At 41.6% G+C, this 21,805-nt stretch overlaps 1 protein-coding gene across 9 annotated transcripts in view; it reads left to right on the top strand.

Annotated features, from left to right (window-relative positions):
* ATF7IP (activating transcription factor 7 interacting protein) overlaps positions 1-21,805 on the top strand; it is a 173,975-nt gene that overhangs the window by 90,449 nt on the left and 61,721 nt on the right. For all 9 annotated transcript variants that reach the window (XM_077831232.1, XM_077831223.1, XM_077831259.1 and 6 more), the window contains 7 exons: positions 4,990-5,082; positions 6,430-6,575; positions 14,299-14,436; positions 16,315-16,380; positions 18,153-18,226; positions 18,848-18,936; positions 19,709-20,344. In XM_077831232.1, coding sequence (XP_077687358.1) covers positions 4,990-5,082; positions 6,430-6,575; positions 14,299-14,436; positions 16,315-16,380; positions 18,153-18,226; positions 18,848-18,936; positions 19,709-20,344 — 1,242 coding nt within the window. The remainder of the gene's footprint in view (positions 1-4,989; positions 5,083-6,429; positions 6,576-14,298; positions 14,437-16,314; positions 16,381-18,152; positions 18,227-18,847; positions 18,937-19,708; positions 20,345-21,805) is intronic.

Below are 21,805 nucleotides of genomic sequence, written 5' to 3'. Positions count from 1 at the left end.
CCTAAGATGGCTGTAACAAATGCCTTCCCTTCTTGGAGATCTTCAAGATCAAGTTCTCAAATGCTCATTACAAGAGGAGTTACCCCTGCTCGGCCTCCATGCAAAGGGGTTAATGCTGTTTCTCCATCAAGGAGTACCACTTCCTGAAAATCTGGAACATCTGCCCCTAGTCTTCCTCAGCCAATTCTACACTTACTAACCTGGTGGGTAAAACCGGAATCTTTATGAGGAACATATAGCTCTCACATCCAGATGGAATAGTCCTCACAATATATTTCAGTTTGATGGGCTTTGGGTTTCACTTTGTCTCTTACTTAGTTCACAGTATGGACGAGTTTGGGAGCACAGCTACTCTTTTTTTATATGTGAAATATGAGTAGTAAGGAGAGTCTTGCCTGATATAAAATACTTAGCTTGGTGTAGGACTGGGTGGGGAAGTAATTCTGACCAAATCAGACAACTCAATTAGGGTAGTCCTCCTCAGCAATCAGCATGATAACATAACATGATACATCTATTGCATAGTTCTGGGCAGAACACATCCATGAAATCTAACACCATTTCATATCACTGGATGAAGTATGGGACAAACATCTGGTGGAAAACCTAAGCGGGTAAAACAATCACACAGAAAATTTGGCCTTTCATTCAGAAACCTTGTAAATGTTGAGCAACCATTGAGGAATACCAGATGAATACTAGAATTCACCTACACCTCTCGTACACCCCCAGAATTTTCCAAACTTGAGTCTAAAGGTAGAACCCTAATGCCTTATTTAGGCACCTAAATAAGAGGCCAGATTTTCCAAAGGGTTGAACACCTGCAGCTAAATATTAACATAGGTACTAGGCCTGTCAAGCGATTAATCAATAATAGAATACCATTTATTTAAATATTTTTGGATGTTTTCTACATTTTCAAATATATTTATTTCAATTACAGCACAGAATACAAAGTGTACAGTGCTCACTTTATATTTATTTTTGATTACAAGTATTTGCACTGTAAAAAGACAAAAGAAATAGTATTTTTCAGTTCACGTAATACAAGTACTGTAATGCAATCTCTTTATCATGAAAGTTGAAATGTAGAATTATGTACAAATACTGCATTCAAAAATAAAACAATGTAAAATTTTAGAGCTTGCAAGTCCACTCAGTCCTACTTTTTGTTCAACCAATCGCTCAAACAAGTTTATTTACATTTACAGGAGATAATGCTGCCTGCTTCTTGTTTACAATGTCCCCTGAAAGTGAGAGCAGGTGTTCTCATGGCACTGTTGTAGCCAGCATCACAAGAGATTTACGTGCCAGATGTGCATGCTTCAACCACCATTCCAGGGGACATGCATCCATGTTGGTGACAGGTTCTGCTCGAAAACCATCCAAACCAGTGCGGACCGATATATGTTCTTTTTCATTATCTGAGTCAGAAGCCACCAGCAGAAAGTTGATTTTTCTTTTTTGGTGGTTCAGGTTCTGTAGTTTCCGCATCAGAGTGTTGCTCTTTTAAGACTTCTGAAAGCATGCTCCCTACCTCGTCCCTCTCAGATTTTGGAAGGCACTTCAGATTCTTAAATCTTGAGTCAAGTGCTGTAACTATCTTAAGAAATCTCACATTGGTACCTTCTTTGCATTTTGTGAAATCTGCAGTGAAAGTGTTCTTAAAATTAACATGTGCTGGATCATCATCCGAGACTGCTATAACATGAAATATATGGCAGAATGTGGGTAAAACAGAGCAGGGGACGTACAATTCTCCCCCAAGGATTTCAGTCACAAATTTAATTAACGCATTATTTTTTTAACAAGCGTCATCAGCATGAAAGCATGTCCTCTGGAATGGTGGCTGAAGCATGAAGGGGGATACGAATTTTTAGCATATCTGGCACGTAAATACCTTGCAATGCTGGCTACAAAAGTACCATGTAAATGCTTGTTCTTACTTTCTGGTGACACTGTAAATAAGAAGAGGGCACATTATCTCCTGTAAATGTAAACAAACTTGTTTTTCTTAGCGATTGGCTGAACAAGAAGTAGGACTGAGTGGACTTGTAGCCTCTGAAGTTTTACGTTGTTTTGTTTTTGAGTGCAGTTATGTAACACCAAAAGCTCTACATTTGTAAATTGCACTTTCAGGACAAAGATTGCACTACAGTACTTGTATGAGGTGAATTGAAAAATACTATTTCTTCTGTTTATCGTTTTTGCAGTGCAAATATTTGTAATCAAAATATACACTTTGATTTCAATTACAACACAGAATACAAGATATATATGAAAATGTAGAAAAATCCAAAATATTTAATAAATTTCAATTGGTAGTCTCTTGTTTAACAGCGCAATTAAAACTGTGATGAATTGTGGTTAACTTTTTTGAATTAATTGCATGATGTAACTGAGATTGATTGATAGCCCTAGTAGGTACCTAATTTTTAAGCATCCAAATTGGAAAGTTTGGGCAAGAGTGCTGCAACTGTTTAATTTAGAGGCCATATATGTGGATGTGAATTAGCCATCATGATTATGCCTTCCCTCTGATACCTTCCTAATTCTCATGGTTGTTAGGAAAACAAGGAAAGACAATGCTCAGATCATCTTGGTGGCAGAAGATTGAAACTACAGGGCCTGGTACACCACACTGGTTTGGTACTTTTAGATTGTAGTAGAGAGTCACCTTAGAAATGGATGGATGATTTTTGGGATAGGCATTCCTTCCTAAAACGTTAAAACTTTTATCCCTGGGTTAAATTTTTCATCCAGACTTACAATGTTCTCTAAATCAATGGTTGTTGAACAGAGAGAGAGAGAGTTGACGCTGCTAGCAATGGAGATCAATGGGGAAACCTTCCACAAGGTGTGGCTCCTCACCATACTACAGAATCTGGTCAAAACTGGTACAAAATAAATGGATCAGATTAATCAAATCTACAATGGCTAACATATTTGATTTCCTCCAGAAAGGATTGCACAAGTGTCTTGCCCTGTTGTCTGCAGTTCAGGGAAAGACTAGTGGATTATTCTAGTTTTCTTGAGACAGGCTTTCCTTGACTCCAGATTTCACAAAGCCGTGCTTCTTCAGAAGCTAACTTGGAAATCCATCACTCCTCCCTAGAGTCTTTTTATCCTTTTTAATGTACTGTGCTCAGCTTTCCTAAGAGACTTCTTATCCTTGAAGTAGCGTACTGGGGGCCATGATCTGTGGCCATGCTGTAATAAGCCAGGCTTGATTTTAAATAACAAAATGTCTCTGAATAGCTCCCTTTTCTTTCAAAGGTATTCGTCTCTGACTACCTTAAACTGGAAGGATTTCCCATTTTTTGCCCCAACCTCAAAGGCCCAACAGAAAGAAGATGGCACACTCTTGGCATACGTATACCTGTAAAATTTATTAGTTCAGGACAACAAAGTGAAAAGACTCTTTCCAAAAAGGATAAACCACTTTTAAAATGAACTGTTCCTATGTGGATTAGATCTTGCATCACCACAGTCTATTATGTAGCCAGAGATCCTTGTCTTGATGGTATTTAAACCCGCTTTTGAAGAGAGTGGCTAATTTCTTGAAAGAAACCTATACTATCTTCTCCTTGCATGTTCTTTCCAGCCTTCAAACTGGACTCTTTCACCTTCTTGGATGAAAATTTGGTAGCTGTGTTCTGAGGCACATCATTTAGTAGTTCTTCCATGGAACCTGCTACAGTGTGGCCCAGTACCACTCTGTTTGGTCATCTGTCACCAGTCTGTTGCAAGTGGACCCAATTGCTGGATCCCACATGCTTCCAGATCAGCTGAATAGAGTCCAGTCACTGTTTCTAGCTATGGGGTTTTAGGAAGGACTCCTGGGCTCGGACCTCTTGTCCAAGTCCCTTTTTTGGGATATGTGGTGCCGCTGTCCTAGACCCATGAAAACAGTATCTGAGACATTTTGAGACACACCCCACCCCCAGTTGCTTACACATGCTCTTGCAGAGCTCCACTTAGATTATGAGCACCCTGAGCATCTAGTTTAACCCCTTTAAGAACAGTGAGGCAAGAAGTGCACAAAATGCCCCAGTAACAACTATGTGGGTGAAACAAAACAATCTCTGCACTCAAACTCTCTCAAAAAAAATGATAAAAGACAAACACACTATATTAACTGTGGGTGAATACTTTTCACAAAGTGATCACTCTATATCTGACCTCAGCCCTCATCCTCAAAGGAAACCTTCACTACACCTTCAAAAGATGAGCCTGTGAGCTTAAATTCACAACTTTGCTAGACACTAAAAATCATGGACTGAAAAGAGACTTACGACTTATTACAACAATCTATAAATTGCTAATCCCAGCCCCGCACTTTTTTTAAATATTTTCATTTTCACACTGATTACATTTCCCAGATCTGAAGAAGAGTTCTGCGTAAGCTCAAAAGCTTGTCTCTATCACCAACAGAAGTTGGTCTGATAAAAGATATTACCTCAACCACCTTGTTTCTCTTATTAGTTTAGGAATATTAAAGGTGGGGAAAAAAACTTCTCCACCTTATGGCGTCCAACAAAATCTAAATATAGATTTATTTACAAAAAGAAATATAAAAATATGAATACTTTGTTAGTGAAGAACTAAAGCTTTTGTGTACCTCTTTCATGCACATGAAAAATGCAAAGTGACATTTGGTAGGCAGCCATTTGAACATCACTTTAACTGAAACACTTTTTATTTCTTCAGTAGTTTAAAGACAACTTTCAGAAAGTCAAGTGATTTTCAAGCTGTTTAAACAGAGAAGTTACTTTGTAAAGGCTTTTACTGCTTTGTACTATAGTTATTTTGACACACACACACCCCACCCCATGCACACCTCTTTTCCTTTTTCAAATGGCTTTGTGCAAGTGTGCATAGGAATCCAAAGGCTCATCAGTCAAAACAAGACTGATTGGAAAGAGATTGTGGAATTATTTTATTAATGAATGTAAAGAAATAAAATTTGGTCATCTTTTGTGTTTGCAGAAGAGGTGGAAGAGGAGGAAAAAGAAAGGAAGGAACAGGATAAAGAGAGAGAAAAGGAAGAGCACAAAGAAGAAGAAAGACATCCAGAGAGAAGTATGTACAGTAGAGGTGTTCGGTCTTATTGACAGGAAGAATGAAAGAATATCAGTGTAGTGTTGCTCTAGAATTAAATTCTCAGGTTCAGCCTTTGTTTCAGTTCTTTGATTTGAGACAGATGTGTTATCTAATTGAGAAATTTTTACATAATATATATTTAAAAGTTGGAGGTTGAAGTGCATGCATGCTATTGAAGTACTGTTAACCGCATGATTGTTCCTAGTAAACTACTGTCTATGATAGTCCAGGGACAGTGCTCATTCCACTCAGAGGTTTTCTTTTGAGTTAGATTTCTACCAAACTTGCAGATACTTTCTGATGGGCACCTCAGAGATGGAACTTTAGCGTGACTGAAAATTCACAGGGAGAAAATTTGAAAGTTGACACTCTCCAGTAATCAATATCTCCTTTAAAAATACTCTCTATTCTATAGATACTTGCACTATAATAGTATTTTAAATTAAAAGAATCAAACTTTTCTAAACATAGGTAAGTAGTTTAGGTGGTAATGCAAATTTTAAAAAATTTAACAAGTTAGCTGTACAGTAGTTGAAAACCATGAATGTACAGATATCTGCAAGATTTGAGTTAGAGCTCATAGCATGTATGCAATAAAGTAGAGATGGAATAGAACTGTCAGGTAGACAAGTCCATCTCTCTGAACTAATATTAAACTTAATTTTTAATTTGTTTAATTTTACCTCCTTACTCCCAGTTTTCTCCTTTTGTACCAAGCTCCCTTTTTCTCTCTGTGTTTATGCTTACAATAGTCTCCATTCATTGTAGCTTAGTCAGGCTATGGTATATATACCTAGGTCTCTATAGCATGCTGTGCCAGGAGAGGGAGAGGGGCTGGCCGGGGAATCCTGCCCCGCCCCATCTCTCAGTACACGGAATTACTGCCCTGTATATCTCTATCGGGTACAAAGGTGAGGGAAGGCCCATTTTAAAGAAGGTAAGTGAGAAGGAAAGAATGTCACTAGAATTGTCATGCATTTTGGGGCAGCACTTTGGCAGGCTCTGTGTGCCCGAGATGGCCATGCACATTTTCATTACCTCATTTAAATTTACACAGTATGTTTCTTTAAAGTGCGATAGGTTAAATGGGTGGTGGTGGTTCTTTGGTGCATTGAATCAAAGTTTCATATTGAAGTCACAGTGCAGAGGGTTTCTGGTTTATGAAAAAAGATAAATTTAATATCTGAGATTTTCCCCAAGATTCTGTCATCCTTTGAATGAGTGACTGGACTTGAAAGAAAGGATGCTACTGATAGCTGTAGGATTCCTTTGGTTGCTGCTGCTGTTAAGAGATTCCTCAGCAGTCCCTGTGCCATGTGCTTCCAGGTGAAGTGTCAAGAAGGAAGCGTTCCAAATCAGAGGATATGGACAATGTACATTCTAAACGTCGTCGGTACATGGGAGAAGAGTATGAAGCAGAACTCCAAGTAAAAATTACAGCCAGAGGGGATATTAACCAAAAGCTGCAAAAGGTATACTAGATCTTGCTGCAGAATGGAGGTGTCAGAAATGTTTTTAGATGGAACCCACAGCTCTTCTATTGTAGATCTTTCACTTTGAGTTCTAACGTCTCTTTTCTTTGGACATAATTTCCATATTAACCTGCAAATCACAAAAATCAGTCCATTGACTGTATTTTCATTTTAAATTGCATAAACTCCTGCTTTTATTATTAGATGTTTTGTGGACATCCAAAATACTTGGATGAATGAGAAAAGAAACTCTTGTGCAGGAGGAATCCTTTATTTTAGTGTAATAGTAAATGATCATATTTCACTTATGGGAAGTCATGACCTAAATTGCAAGGGAAGATATACTGTATTGGGAATCAGGAGATCATGAATTCTAGACTCACTGTGTTTTCCAGCTAGCTTTAATAATTCTGTGCCCTTCACAGTCCTTATTATTGATCAAGACCTCCCAGGTTACTTAAACTGGGAATAGAACATAAATTTCTATTATGGCAAAGCTAAGTTTCAGCTACAGTGTCACACTACCACTGAGTCTGCCAGATGTTTGTGCTTGTCTGTGTTGTCTGAAAAATGAGTCTACTTCTACATATATAAACCACTGTTACAGTGTGTTATGCTTCATCCTCTCTCATGGCTGGTCCACTGAGGATAGTGGCTGCCTGGTGGTATTAGCTCATGTAGGTTGGTCTTTTAGCTTAAGTATTAAAAGCCTGTGCTGAAGATTTGGGGATTAAATCCTGCTGCTGCTGCATAATGGAGGGAGGGGGCAGGGTTGTTGCAGTTCCACATCATAGAACTTACTGTTTACCTAAAGTTCCTCTGCTGCTTTGGGCAATCTTATATTTCCTCAAAGTACAGCATATGCTGATCGTTCCCCAGCAGAACTTGCCAAGCCTGCGAGTATATGCTTGGAAAATTTCTTATGGATTCCACTGCAGGGCTCCAGTCTGACTCAGGCTGAACAGTCCCCTAAACAGTTGGCAGGGGCACCGAGGAGCATGCCTCCAAGCATGGTGACCTCCAGTTCCAGGACTGATAGAAGTAGAACTGAAGACTCCTCCACTGAGTAACATCAGGAGGATAGCAAACATCTTCATAAGAGATGAGAGAAATCCCCCTCCAGGTCTACTTCCAAGAAGATGACCTCTTCCCTGATATTATCTAAGTCAAGTGAGACTTCATATCCTGGTTCAGGAGGCTCAGGAGCACATAAGGGACACAACCTCCCGTCTCTGAAGAGCAAGAGTGGTCCAAGACCAGCATCATTTGCAGGAGCAGTACCATCTGTGGTACCAACAAAAGAGAAAGCACCAAGTGCCTCCTACCAGGGGAACTGTTGCACTCCGAAGACTGATCGACTGGCACCAAAGACTCTGACCAGAAAGACTCCACCTATTCAGGACGGGAGTCCTCCACACCTCTCCACATCCGGGGGGAGAGATATTAACCCTGAGGATATAGTCATCATTCTTGGAGTCCCCAATACACTCAGGTCTAATCCTCACAAGAGAGACCCTAACGCCACCAGTGCAGGGATGGCATGAAAGAGGGAGTAGTTTTCTGGTACCTTCCACCAGCTGTGGCATCACAAGAGCCACAGTACCACGCATGGAATTGAAACTACCTTTTCCTCTCAGATGAATGGGGCCTGAGTGAGTGAGCATCATCACCCCCCCACCAAAGTGGGAGATTAGCCCGGACAGAGGATCCAAAATCTCCTGGGTTCCTTTATATTGTTAAGTTAGTGTACCCAACTTGGGACCAACATGGGCACACTATGTCTTTGGGCCTCAATCATCATTGTACCGCTCTTATTACGACCATGGGACCTATACATGTGCTATTGTGAATTGGTATTATTACATCAGGAATCATGACATCCCTCTCCTTACAGAGAGGAACTGGAACCCCTCAGGAACTAATGGAGGAGAAGGAAGATCCAGAACAGACAGCTCTGAGGAGACTGTCACCATCATCCCCTGATGATTAGAGGCATTTCCTAGACCTATTAATAGTGCCCTACCAAATTCATGGTCATGAAAAACGCATCACAGACCATGAAATCTGGTCTCCCCCTGTGGAATCTGGTCTTTTGCATGCTTTTACCCTACACTATACAGATTTCACAGGGAAGATTAGCATTTCTTATATTGGGGGTCCTGATCCAAAAGGGAGTTGCAAGAGGGGTCACAAGGCTATTTTAGGGGCTTTGCAGTATTGACTCCCTTAATTCTCTGCTGCCTTCAAAGTTGGGCAGATGGAGAGCAGCGTCTGTTTGCCGGCCACCCAGCTCTGAAGGCAGCGCCCCGCCAACAGCAGCGCAGAAGTAAGGGTGGCAATACAGTACCATGCCATCCTTTCTTCTGTGCTGCTGCCTTCAGAGCTGGGCAACCAGAGAGTGGCAGCTGCTGACTGAGGGCCTAGCTCTGTAGGCAGCAGCGGAGAAGTAAGGGCAGTCATACCATACCATGCCATCCTTCCTTCTGTGCTGCTGCTGATGGCGGCTCTGCCTTTAGAGCTGGGCTCCTGGTGAGCAGCTGCTGCTCTCCCAGCTGTCCAGCTCTGAAGGCAATGCCACTGCCATCAGCAGTGCAGAAGTAAGAGTAACAGTACCACAACCTCCCCCACCCCCACAATGACCTTGCAACCCCCCACAACTCCTTTTGGAATCAGGACCCCTACAATTACATCACAGTGAAATTTCAGTTTTAAATTTACGATTTTTAAAATCCTTTGACCTTGAAATTGACCAAAATGGACCATGAATTTGGTAGGGCCCTACCTATTAAGTAGGGTCTCTGACACATTCCAAATCCCTGTGGAGGAAGTGCAAGAGACATCTCACAAACTCCTCAACATTCTACAAAGTGCATGGCCTGGCAATGTGGTACTCCCCATTAATGAAGCCATCTTAAAACACACCAACGTGGTCTGGCATGCCCCAGACACATGCTCTCTTTCCACTCCAAAAAGGACAGAAAAGATGTACTTTGTACCAGCCAAGGGAGCAATTTTTATTTACACAGCTTGCCCTGAACTCCTTAGTGGTCCAAACAGTCACTGAAAGAAGCAGGTAACATCAACCAAAATCCGCCACCTCTGATAATGCAGCTAAACATTTGGATCTATTAGAAAAGAAAGCTTTGTTTGTTTGTTTGTTTACGCTTTAATCAGCCTGCAGTTCTGTAAAATGTCAAAATATGATTGTGCCAATTATTCCAAGTTGGTGGAATTTACTAATAAGCTCTCACAAAAGGACAGAATACAGTTCCATGCACTCATGAAGGAAAGCAAATTGATTGCCAGTTGAGCCCACTAAGCTTTAGTCAATGTAGCAGACACAGCCTCCTTATTGATGATGCTTTATGCATGGCAACAGTAGTCACCATGTCTTCAGTCCTCTGGGTTTCCCAGGAAAGTAGAGGATTTGACCCACAGGGAACAACCTGTTCAGTGAGAAGACAGATGATTCATTGCACTCACTGAGGAGCTCAAGGGCACCCCCTCACCCCTCTTACGGGGGATCTACACTTCAGTGCCAAGGAGGAAATTCCACAGGCAGCAACTGTATAGGCAACAACTGGCATCTCACCCTTTTTATCATCAGAGAGGCTATGAACCACTGAGAAACAGAGGGTGCAGCGGAGCAAGCACAAAGTTCTTCTGCCTACCAACCCCAACCTCCCACTAAGAAACATTTTTGATGGGATCTTCAAAAGCAGCAAATTACTCCAGATATCATGTTCTTCTGCCCAATGTAGTGGCCATCTAGCTCGTTTTTCCCAAGTTTGGCAGAGAACAAGAGGCAAATGGGTCCTCAACATCATTCAGACCAGCTGCAACAGAGTTTCTTTCCCTTCCACCACCAAAACCCCCTTCCCTTCCCTCCTTCAGGAACCTCTCTCACTCTTGGTTGTTGTTTCAAGAACTAAATTCCATCCTTCATCACGGAACCATAAAACTGGTGCCCCCTCAACACTGGGGAAAGGGTTTTTTCTTGAAAAAAATTTTTCAAGCATGAAGGCCCATCTTAGATTTCAAACAACTCAGTATCTTCATCTGTGGATTGAGGTTCAGCATGGTCGCCCTGGTTTCAATAATGAACACTTTCTCAGAACAAATATGACTGGTTTGCAGCTTGTGTTACAAAAGTTGCCTACATCCACCCCTCACACAGAAGACCCTTGAGGTTTCGCAGTTGGTCTGAACCACTGTCAGTACAGGGATGCCCCCCTTCAAGCCTGCAACAGTGCTAAGGGTATCTACAAAGGTACAGTAAGTTGTGGCAGCTCACTCCTGGTGCCATAAATCATCAGTTTTCTTCTACCTCAGCGACTGGTTACTGATGACAAAATCTCATCAGGAGGTATGGACAGCAACCTCATGCCTGTCAATCTTCTGTGTTCGTTGGGAATCTATGTAAACACAGAATAGTCCATTTTAGTTCCCATGCAGCCTGTAGAGTTCATCGTAGCAACACTGGACTCAGTGCCAAACCATACCTTCCGCAGGACAGGTTCCAATCCATAAAGGAGGGTGGCCTCTTCATTCTTCCTCGCCCCCTCCCCCCCCCCGAAGACTTTAATCATGGGGGTGTCATTGTTAGGGTGGGGCATCTGTCTAGAATTCTATACAGTGTAAGGGATGTTGACTCCCCCAGAGTTTAGAATGCACAGGGGCCTCCTAAAATAGCGTGCAGTCTGGGAGACCTGTAAGAGATTCGTATGAACCCTGCATGTTCTACTGATGTCTAACAACATGACAACAGTGTTCTACATCAACAACCTCCCAGTGTATAGAAGCTGTCAATCTTTGGAACTGGTGTATTCATCACCAGATCACTCTGCCGGCAGTGCAGCTCATTGGGATACATAACTCCCTGGCAGCCTCAGCAGACATTTCCGAAAGACCACAAATGGGAGCTGTACCATTCTGTGGTACAGTGCATATTTTGTCAATCTAAGTCTCTGTCTTGGGATCTCTGCATCTTAAGAGAACAGAAAATACACAATCTACACAGGGGTCCAGAAGAGATGCGCTTTTATTTCCTTCGTCAGGATAGCTGATATGCCCATTCCCTTTTTACCTTCCGTTCTGAGGAAGATCAAGCAAGACAGAGCGGTAAGCATCGTGATTGCTCCCAAATGGCCTAGACAGTTTGGGGTCTCCAGCATTCTTCAGGTGTCAGAATGCCCATATATCAATATCCAGTCTTTCCCAGACCTGTTGACCCAGGATAGAGGCAAGGTCAAGAATCCCAATCCATCTTCCCTCCACCTGACAGCCCCACACCATCTATTTGGATGGGTATTGAACCTAGAAAGGACATGTTCGGAAGTAGTGCAGGCTATCCTTAACAATAATAGGAAGGAGTGCATAAGAGAGTGCTACACAGTCAAATGGAAAAGATTCTCCATCTGGTCTCAGCATCACCAGATAATATGGTGGGGATGTCAGAGTTCTTTGGGATGTTCCTTAGAGACATCAGGTCTTTTCCTTAGCTTCCTGCAGGTACGCTTAGCAGCTATTAACTCTTGTCATCCTCCAACTTCTGTGATGAAGCCCACTCTGTCATAGGACCTCAGTCTGGTCCTCTCAGCACTAACAAGGCCTCCATTCGAACCTCTGGCCTCATACTCTTTGTCCCACCTATCTAATGTATGAAGGGTGCCTTCCTGGTTGCAATCATCTCAACTAGAAGAATAGGTGAACTGGGCACCCTTATGGCTGATCTATCATACACAGTCTTCCATAAGAACAAAGTTTCTCTAAGATTTCATCCTAAATATGCCCCCATAGTAATCTCAGAATTCGATCTGAATCAGACAGTTCACATACCTGTCTTCTTCCCTAAACTACACATCATTAGTGAGGACAAAATATTTCCTTCTCTGGATGTCTGTGAAGCTTTGGCATTCTACCTAAAGAACAAAGTCCTTTAGGAAACTGCCTAAATACTTTATATTCTCTGCTGAGCAGAGGAGAGGGGAAGTTATCTCTTCCCAGAGACTTAAAAATGGATTTCAAGCTGCATTTTGCTGTGTCACAAATTGAGAAACACCTCTTCTCCATGAGGGGTGAGAGCCCATTCGAGTAGGGCCAAGGCCACACTGGTACCCTCACTTTGAGACATTCGTCTCCTCAAAATATGTAAAGCAGTATGATACAGCACGGCCAGAGGGCAGCAGGAGAGTGTTAGAAGGGAGCCTTATTCCCTGTAGAGGGAAGAAAGTTTGCTATAGATTAATTGGAGCACCTGAAGCCAGTCACCTGATAAAACCCCCCTGCTTCAATAAGACAAGGGAAGGAGTTGAAGCAGAGTGGACTGGTGTTGGAGCAGAGAGCAGTTTGGAGGGAAGCAGAGGAGAGTTTGGAGAAGTGCTGCGGTGGACTAAGAAGACCAAGACCCTAGATAAAGGGACACCTGGTTTGTGCAGAGGGAGGGCAGGAAGTCCCACAAGTTGAAGGGCAGGCGGGGGAAGTAGCACAGGGGAAGGAACCGCTAGTTCAAGCGGTTTACTGCTATCCCTAGGGCCCCTGGGCTAGGACCCAGAGTAGAGGGTGGGCCCGGGTCCCTTTCCTCTCCCCTCCTCTAGGACACTAGTGGGGCAGTTAATACCCCAGTTCAGGGGTGAGAAACGGTGCCCTGAACCCTCCCCAAGAAGAGAGAGCGCGAAACCTATCAAAGTAGTGCCGGCAATTTGCCACAGCAGCAAAATGGGGCTCACTCCATAGCTTCCTGAATCAGTACGCTCTCGTACAAGTTTATTCACCCAACGCAGCTTTCAACACAGCAGTCCTCCAATCATAGACACCAGAGAGGTCCTTGCACCCTCCTCCTCCTTAATGAATGTTGCTAGTCAGTCACCTACCATGGAATAAACATAGTGTATACACTTGAAGAGAAATACACTCAAAGAAGAAAGATGAATTACTTACCTGGTACAGTAACTGGCGTTTTTTGAGATGTGGGCACTATCTGTATTCCACTCCTTCCCCTCTGTTTCAGATCTTTATGTGTGATTCGTGATAGAGAAGAAATTGGAGAGGTGGTCGGTCTACCCCTTATGCCCTCAGTTTGGAGTATGTGGAGAAGGGTGCAGGCATGGACCAATGGACACTGCTTGCAAAAATTTTCCAGTTTCATGTGCATGGGTCCATGTGCACACACAATGAAATACAGATAAGGGCCACACATCTCACTCTAGTTACTGTACAACTTCTCTTTCCACAGATGGGAGCATGGGGCAGTTGTGTTGGAGGGAAAACTGTGTCTGGAAGAAATGTGTTAGGCATGTTCCTTCCACTGAATTTCTTGAATTCCGGTTTTAAAATGTCAGCATCTATGGTGACAGAAATACGGTCAGGGAAAAGTCCATTTACACAAAACTTTACCACAGTGCCTTTCACACCATTGTTAAGGATCTTATAAAAACTGCTTTGGTAGGATTATACATATTTATCATACCATAGAGAAATGGATTTGTTCAGCGACTGGCAGAGAGTCCATCTACATCTATTAAAACTCAAGATGAGGAATTCTTTTTTCTAACTCTGCATCTACAAAAATACTTAAATATCATGGTACTGATGATCAGATGGTTATTTGATCGACAGAATGACAACATCAGTCTTTGTATGTGACAAGATGCTGAATGTGTGCTGTGCATAAAAACATTGGCAGCCTCCCAAGTACTGGTAATATGTTTGCATATTTTTCTAGGTCGTCCAGAGGTTGTTAGAGGAGAAACTCAGTGCCCTGCAGTGTGCTGTATTTGACAAGACTTTGGCAGATCTGAAAACACGAGTAGAGAAGATAGAATGTAGCAAGAGGCATAAAACTGTGCTTACTGAACTACAGGTACTTATGTGTTTTACATGGCACAGTATGGCGTTGTTTAAAAACTAGCTTCTCTCTAGCAATAGACCCCATCTGGCTGCTGCTAATGGAAGTCAATTGATTCCTTAAACAAAAAACAACAATCCATTATTTTTGCTGTCGGAGAAGGTGGAATACTCCTGGAAGCAAGTCACTGGTCAGATGGTAGGAGCAAGCAATTCACTATGAAGAAAATAAACCCGTCCTTTTGATAAGTTAATGATTTAGCCATTAGTAAATCACTTTTCTACCCTGCTCTGCCACTTTTTTAGATATTCTTCAAATAAACGACCTGCATGGAAATATGTCTCATTTGTGGTCGCTTAGAGTAGAAATGAACCTATTTTAAAAAGGGGGGGGGGGAAGGAAGGCTGCTGTTGGAAGAATATTTAAATGAAGAAACACCAGTAGACACTAGTTCATGTCCGGTTCCCAGGCAGACTGAAGAATTCTACTGTGATAGGGATATGAATGCTTCCTGTATTAAACAAAGGTGTGGTGTTGCTGTGCTCATTTTTTTTTGAGCTGCCCCAGTCTTCTTGCAGAAAGTGTGGAATTTTCCAAACTTGAGGCTACCGAACACATGTTCATTAGAGCGCTTGACATGAGCCTTGCACAGACTGATCGATCTATGGTACCTAGGGCATTTTCAGTACACCCATCATCACAGTATTGAGGCACCAACCTATGTAGTATAGCTGTCAAATAAATTGAAAATGCATGTGACCTGTGAATTTTTTTTGATGTTACCATACTTACATTTTAAGTTCATAAGGGCAATGACAATCTCTTTGTGTGTTTGTAAAAAGCCTAGCACAATAGAAATCTAATCCATGATTGAGGCCCTTAGGTGCTTCTGCAGCACATATAATTAATATATGTCATACAGATTGCAGCCTTTCTTGTCACCTTGTAAAAGTAGGTAAAAGGTGGGGAGTTTGAGTGAGCCAGGTTTTTTAGATCAGAGTTTCCCAAATCATTGTCTGTGAAGCTTACTGTCTATGGAGAACCAGCAGGTCTCATGGGGATGGCTCCTTGCTTCCAGTTCTTCATACAGCTGTTTCATTGCAAAGAAGAGCCCGGGTGTCTCTAAAATAAACTGGAAATGAGGAGGAGGCAGTCCAGCTGCCTATACAAAGGTCTACTGCTTTGTAGGAAGAGAGGAGCATTACTGGTGCCACCAGAAGTAGCCAGTTATGGAAACTACCATCTGGAGAGGATCAGGATCTATCAATGAATGAAGAAAAGCAAAGGGAATGGGTTCTAGGCAGTATGTCCAGAGTAGGAATAAGAGATGTCTCGAAAGTATTCCAGAAGATAAAAGAACCTGGCATCTGGACAGTATATGCAGGGGGGAAAAAGGATCAGGTGCCAAAGAAACTCAGCTAGAGGATAAGTGAGAGAGGGCAGAATAGATAGGAAAGGGAGATAAAGTGAAGAGCAGAAAGAGAGAGTATGATTAATTTTTTCCCAAATGATAATCCATGAGACATTAAAATAGTTATAAATATTTTCTTAATGTTACTTTTCCAGGTAAGTAGTTGCTGCAGGGATATTGCCTGATCACCACTGGGAAGGGAGGGTGGCATGTGTAATTTCTAGACAGAAGATGGTCCAGACTATCTCTTTAAAAAGTTTGAGAATCCCTCCCTCTCTTGAACTCACATTCTCTCTCACATACACTTGCTTCCCTTGCTGTAGAGTATTAGTTGCAGGTTGTACCACGTTTCATGGGAAAGACTATTTTGTCTAAAATTGCATTTAACTTATCTCAATGTGTATCTTCAATTGGTCTAATTTTTGTGTGTGTGTCCTGTTCTATTCCTTCCCCTCCCCCCCTCCCTCCCCTTCCCCCCCCAGGCTAAAATTGCTAGATTGACGAAACGTTTTGGAGCAGCCAAAGAGGACCTGAAGAAAAAACAGGAAGTAAGGACTAAAATTGTAGATTCTTTTGTTAGTTTTTGCTCAAAACTAGTCTGAGTAATAACCTGTGGAAATACACCTTTCAGTATGAAAAGAACGCAGTAGAAATACATCTGATGAAGTGAGCTGTAGCTCACGAAAGCTCATGCTCAAATAAATTGGTTAGTCTCTAAGGTGCCACAAGTACTCCTTTTCTTTTTGCGAATGCAGACTAACACGGCTGTTACTCTGAAAGTAGAAATACAGTTAAACAGTTTCCCCTGTTATGGAGAAAATGTCTACCCTCTGCTAAATGCAGAAAGTGCAAGCGGGTGTTGCCTTAGTTAGTTTGGTCTGATGCTCGGTATGAGACAAATAATTTCAGAAGAGTTGGTTAGCAGGTGGTAATGTTAGAGACTACAATAAGCCTAGTTTCAGAGTAGCAGCCGTGTTAGTCTGTATTCGCCAAAAGAAAAGGAGTACTTGTGGCACCTTAGAGACTAACCAATTTATTTGAGCATAAGCTTTCATGAGCTACAGCTCACTTCATCGGAAGCATTCAGTGGAAAATACAGTGAGGAGATTTATATACACGCAGAACATGAAACAATGGGTATTTTCATACACACTGCAAGGAGAGTGATCACTTAACATGAGCTACTACCAGCGGGGGGGAGAGAAACCTCATCTAAGTGATCACTCTCCTTATAGTGTGTATGATAATACCCATTTTTTCATGTTTTGTGTGTATATAAATCTCCTCCACTGAATGCATCCGATGAAGTGAGCTGTAGCTCACGAAAGCTTATGCTCAAATAAATTGGTTAGTCTCTAAGGTGCCACAAGTACTCCTTTTCAATAAGCCTAGTGTTTCCATCTTTTCATTAAAGTTCAAGGACTTTATTCCGATTTTCATTAAGGCCTCTTTACACACTCTGGCAGCATAAAGGTGCATTGAAATGAGTGTAAGAGCTGGTCTATAGGGTGTGGCAATGTGCACTAGAGGGGTTTAAATTATAAAGAGTTTAGCATGCACAAAGGAACTTTTAGTATCCACTAGCAGCAGTATCTATGTAGGACAGTTAGTGCGCAACATAGTGGTGTGCTTTAAAATTCACAACCCTCTAGTGTGCATTGCCACACTGCATAGACAAGTCCTAAGTGTAATTTAGAACAGTGTAAAGGGACCTTGTTGTAAATGAGAATCAAGTTTCAAGTTCATACATAAAAATTAAGAAATTAGATGCAGTTCTCTCAGATCGTAGGACAGGCTCGCCTTCAGAGGCTCTGGATCCAGCCTTCCTCTTTAACCTTGGAACAGAGTTTGAAGGACTCTGGAGGGAGCCATGCCCACCTTCCTCCGCAAGACAGATAGATGGCCATGATACAGGGCTTTGGTGGGGAAAGCAAGTGAGTAGATCCAGACGAATATCTCCTTTCTCGTCACATTTTGGGGGAAAATTTAAAGAAATTAGGAGTAAACAGGGAAGAACTATTTCCTTGAGTCCAGAAAATGTATTTGTAATAAGTTACCAAGGAAAAAGATGGAAACTAAAAGTCCAAATGAGTTCAAGAGACCTTGATTTCCCCCTACTGAACAGCTGGAAGCTGGGATTAAGATATGCCAAATAGGAGGGGACAGTATTCTCCATTGAATGAGCTCTTGGAGCTCCTAAAACATCTCAAGTTCTTATGTCCTGAGTCTATGGCAGTAGAAAGTGCATGTTGGACAAAAATGAAAAAATACAGGGTTTAATATAAAGCGGTAGATTTCAAGTTGATTTATTTCTTTGTAGAATCCTCCAAACCCACCTCTGTCTCCAGGGAAAGCAGTGAGTGATACAGGCAGCATCAGCAACCTAACCTATAGGTGAGGACTGAGAATGCAGCTGTGTGTCATTTTCAATTTACTGGAGTAGGAATTTATAATTTGAATACTGAGTTGTGCTTAGAACAAGTCCAGTAAGAGATCTTGCTGCATATAATTCAGTGAATATCCTGAGTTTGTGCTAGTTTAATATTCTTGCATTTTACCCATTTATAATGCCCTTTCATTTCTTTCTTTGCTGTTCAGCTGTGAACGCATGCCTGTTCTTTTCATGTTACGAAAATCATATATTTACTACAGGAAATGTGAACTTCGTTAAGGTAGTGCCAAACATTGAGTAGCTAGTAGTAATACATTTTTAAAAAAGGAGTTAAAATTACCTTTTAAAAAAATGTTACAGGTATTTTTATCGGGAAAGGTAGATTGTGTACAAGTGCATTAAAAGTACTGAATGAAGTTGGCAGTACTGTGGTAGAGATGACATCATGGATTAATTTACAGGAAAAAAGTATTTAGTAGTAGGTGGATATTGAAAATGACATAAGTACAAATAGTTTAGATAATTTTTTTTAAACTACTGCTTTCTCTAGACTCCTGTACTGCTTGTTGGTACACCTCAGAAGCACTCACTGGGAGATGCTAACATAAACCTTTATTCCATAGAAATGCCAGCACAGTGAGACAGATGCTGGAGTCCAAGAGAAACATAGGAGAGAGTACATCAACACCTTTTCAACCCCCCATGAATGCAGGTAAGAAGCTTCGCCTGGTCTTCAAAAACGCACTTTACAATTTTGTTGAAACAAAGACTGCATTCCTGAAAATTGTGAACATCAAGTCTTTTCTACAGAATCATTTTCTACTAACAAGCGTTGGCCAGATTAACTACTACATACTTACTATATAGGCAGTTGCCTAACTTTGGCCCTGATCCAGCAGTTTTGTTGCACGTAGTCAGATGTCATCCCCTTTGACCTCAGGGGGACTGTATATATCTGCAGGGGTCTGCCTGTGCATAGCAAGTTATAGAACTGGGGCCTTGGTCTCTTATAATTGTGCCTTTGTAATTTCTCAATAACAGGTTGTAGTATTGTTTCAATAAACTGAATTTTTACAATTCTTACTGCATTTTATCTTTGCAGTGTTTTAAGTGATGGATAAAACTTGCCTACTAACACTTTCTTGAAAATATGAGTTCAAGATTATAACACTTCCCTGCATCAATCATGTATGTGTATAATTTTGACACTAAAAAATGCCATCTATTTATTTCTTCAGGGTAGAGGTTATATCTTCCTATATATTTGTACAGCACCTAACACAATGGGGATCATATACTGATTGGAGCTTTGGGCATGATTGTAATATAAAATATAAATAATATTTTTTTAAGTTACATACTGTCTGGCTCCCCTGGTGAAATTATTAATCTAATATTGTGTGTTCCCATTTTTATGCTGTTGTATTGATGTGAAATTGCTCATTTGGTACATAAACTTAGAAATATTTTTGTCCTTTCTGTAGTGTCTACTCCAAGTCTTGCTGCTCCTCAGACAGTGGTCAGTGGACATCCCAAACCGCAGACTCCTGTGACTTCCAGCTCCTTGACAACGTCAGTTCTCCCTACAGCCAACACAGCTACAGTAGTTGGCACCACACAGATGCCCAGTAGCAACACTCAGCCCATGTCTGTCTCACTACAGTCTTTGCCAGTAATTTTGCATGTTCCAGTTGCAGTATCCTCCCAGCCTCAGCTCCTGCAAGGCCACACAGGGACTTTGGTCACCAACCAGCAGTCAGGCAATGTTGAATTTATATCAGTACAAAGCCCTTCTACTGTTGGTAGCCTTGCCAAAACTCCAGTGTCTCTGGCGTCTACTAACCCAGCTAAACCAAATAACAGCCCTTCTGTGTCCAGCCCTGGTATTCAGAGGAACTCTCCGGCCAGTGCTGGGTCAATAGGGACAACACTGGCAGTACAGGCTGTTTCTACAGCACATCCTGTTGCCCCAGCCACAAGGACTACTTTGACCACAGTGGCTACTTCAGGACTGTATAATCCTACCAGCAATCGGGGTCCCATACAGATGAAGATCCCACTCTCTGCATTCAGCAGTCCAGCTCCCACCGAACCAAGCACCGTCACAGCACCTCGAGTTGGTAAGCTATGCTTGAAAATTAATTTTGGGAGTGGAAGAGAGAATAGATGTGCAAGGGGAACATGAAGCTTTTTAACAGGCTAGAAGTGGAGTTTATTCATATAGGAATTTTATTTGCTAAGAATGGTTTACTGAGACAACTCCTCTAGACTAAAACCTGTCAAAACTGCTTAGACCAAAAAAGTGTCTGATTTTTAGGTTTCTGTTGGACATTTCTGAATTTCTTCTAACAATAAATGACACAAGCACTTTTGCCTGCTAAAGTTTTCTTTGTTTAGAATTTGGTTTAAACCACTTGATGCCAGAAACTCCCAGTCTGCTATTAGTTATGTATTTATTTTTAATGCAGCCTTCCAAAATGACTGCATTACCGCAGGGATTCTCAAACTTTTTTTTCTGGGCTTTCCATTTGAAAATATTTCAGGCTGTGATTGCTATCCCCCAAAAGTGATAGCAATTACAGTACACGCTCGTAGGAGCATACTTATGGTATTGCCATCCTTACTTCTGCACTGCTGCTGGCGGCAGCGCTGCCTTTAGAGCTGGGTGGCTGGAGAGTAGCGGCTGCTGTACTCTCCTCCCGCTCGTGCTCCCCCACCCCTTGGCAGTATTTTTTTGGGATCTTGTGACCCCATACAATAGCCTTGCGATTCCCTTTTGGGTTGGGATCCCCAGTTTAAGAAATACTGCTTTACAGAGTAAAGGCACATTACAAGGAAAGTAAATACTATACCGGTGGCATTACAATATTGTTGCACACATTTCACAATACAGCAGAATAAACATAAAAAACCAAATAAGCAAAGTGAACAAATGAATGCTAAACTAGTGTCAAAGCAAAATGTATCAATTTTGTTAAAGCAGAGCCTTCAAGCGCAATGAATGTTTAAAAATGATACTACGGTAAGCAATTGAAGTGCTTTCCTACCATCTTCAGCCATTTGGTAATGCTGCTGCTGCTTCTCTGCATTTCTAGATTCAGTTGCCATATGTCAGGTGGAGCAGTCTTGAGTATTTTTGGGACTAGTCCTCAGTGTTTCAGGCTGAATGGGTATCCCAGTGACAGAGAAGCAGTACTGCATATTCATAGATTCTAAGGCCAGAAGGGGACTACTGTGATCATGTATGAACCCTCCTGTATAACACAGGCCATACAACTTCCCCAGAATAATTCCCGTTTGAACTAGAACATGTCATTTAGCAAAGCATCCAATCTTAATTTAAAAATTGCCAGGGATGAAGAATCTACCACAACCCTTGGTGATTTGTTCCAGTACTTAACTGCCCTCCCTGTTAAAAATGTATGCCATATTTCCAGTCTGAATTTGTCTAGTTTCAGCTTCCAGCCATTGATTGGATCTTGTTATACCTTTGTCTGCTTGACTGAAAAGCTCATTATCAAATATTTGCTCCCCATATAGGTACTTGATATAGCCATCTATTTAATAGCTAAAATCAACTA

Source organism: Eretmochelys imbricata, chromosome 1, assembly GCF_965152235.1.
Source record: "Eretmochelys imbricata isolate rEreImb1 chromosome 1, rEreImb1.hap1, whole genome shotgun sequence".
Taxonomy (NCBI): domain Eukaryota; kingdom Metazoa; phylum Chordata; order Testudines; family Cheloniidae; genus Eretmochelys; species Eretmochelys imbricata.
This window is presented reverse-complemented; position numbering and strand designations above follow the sequence as displayed.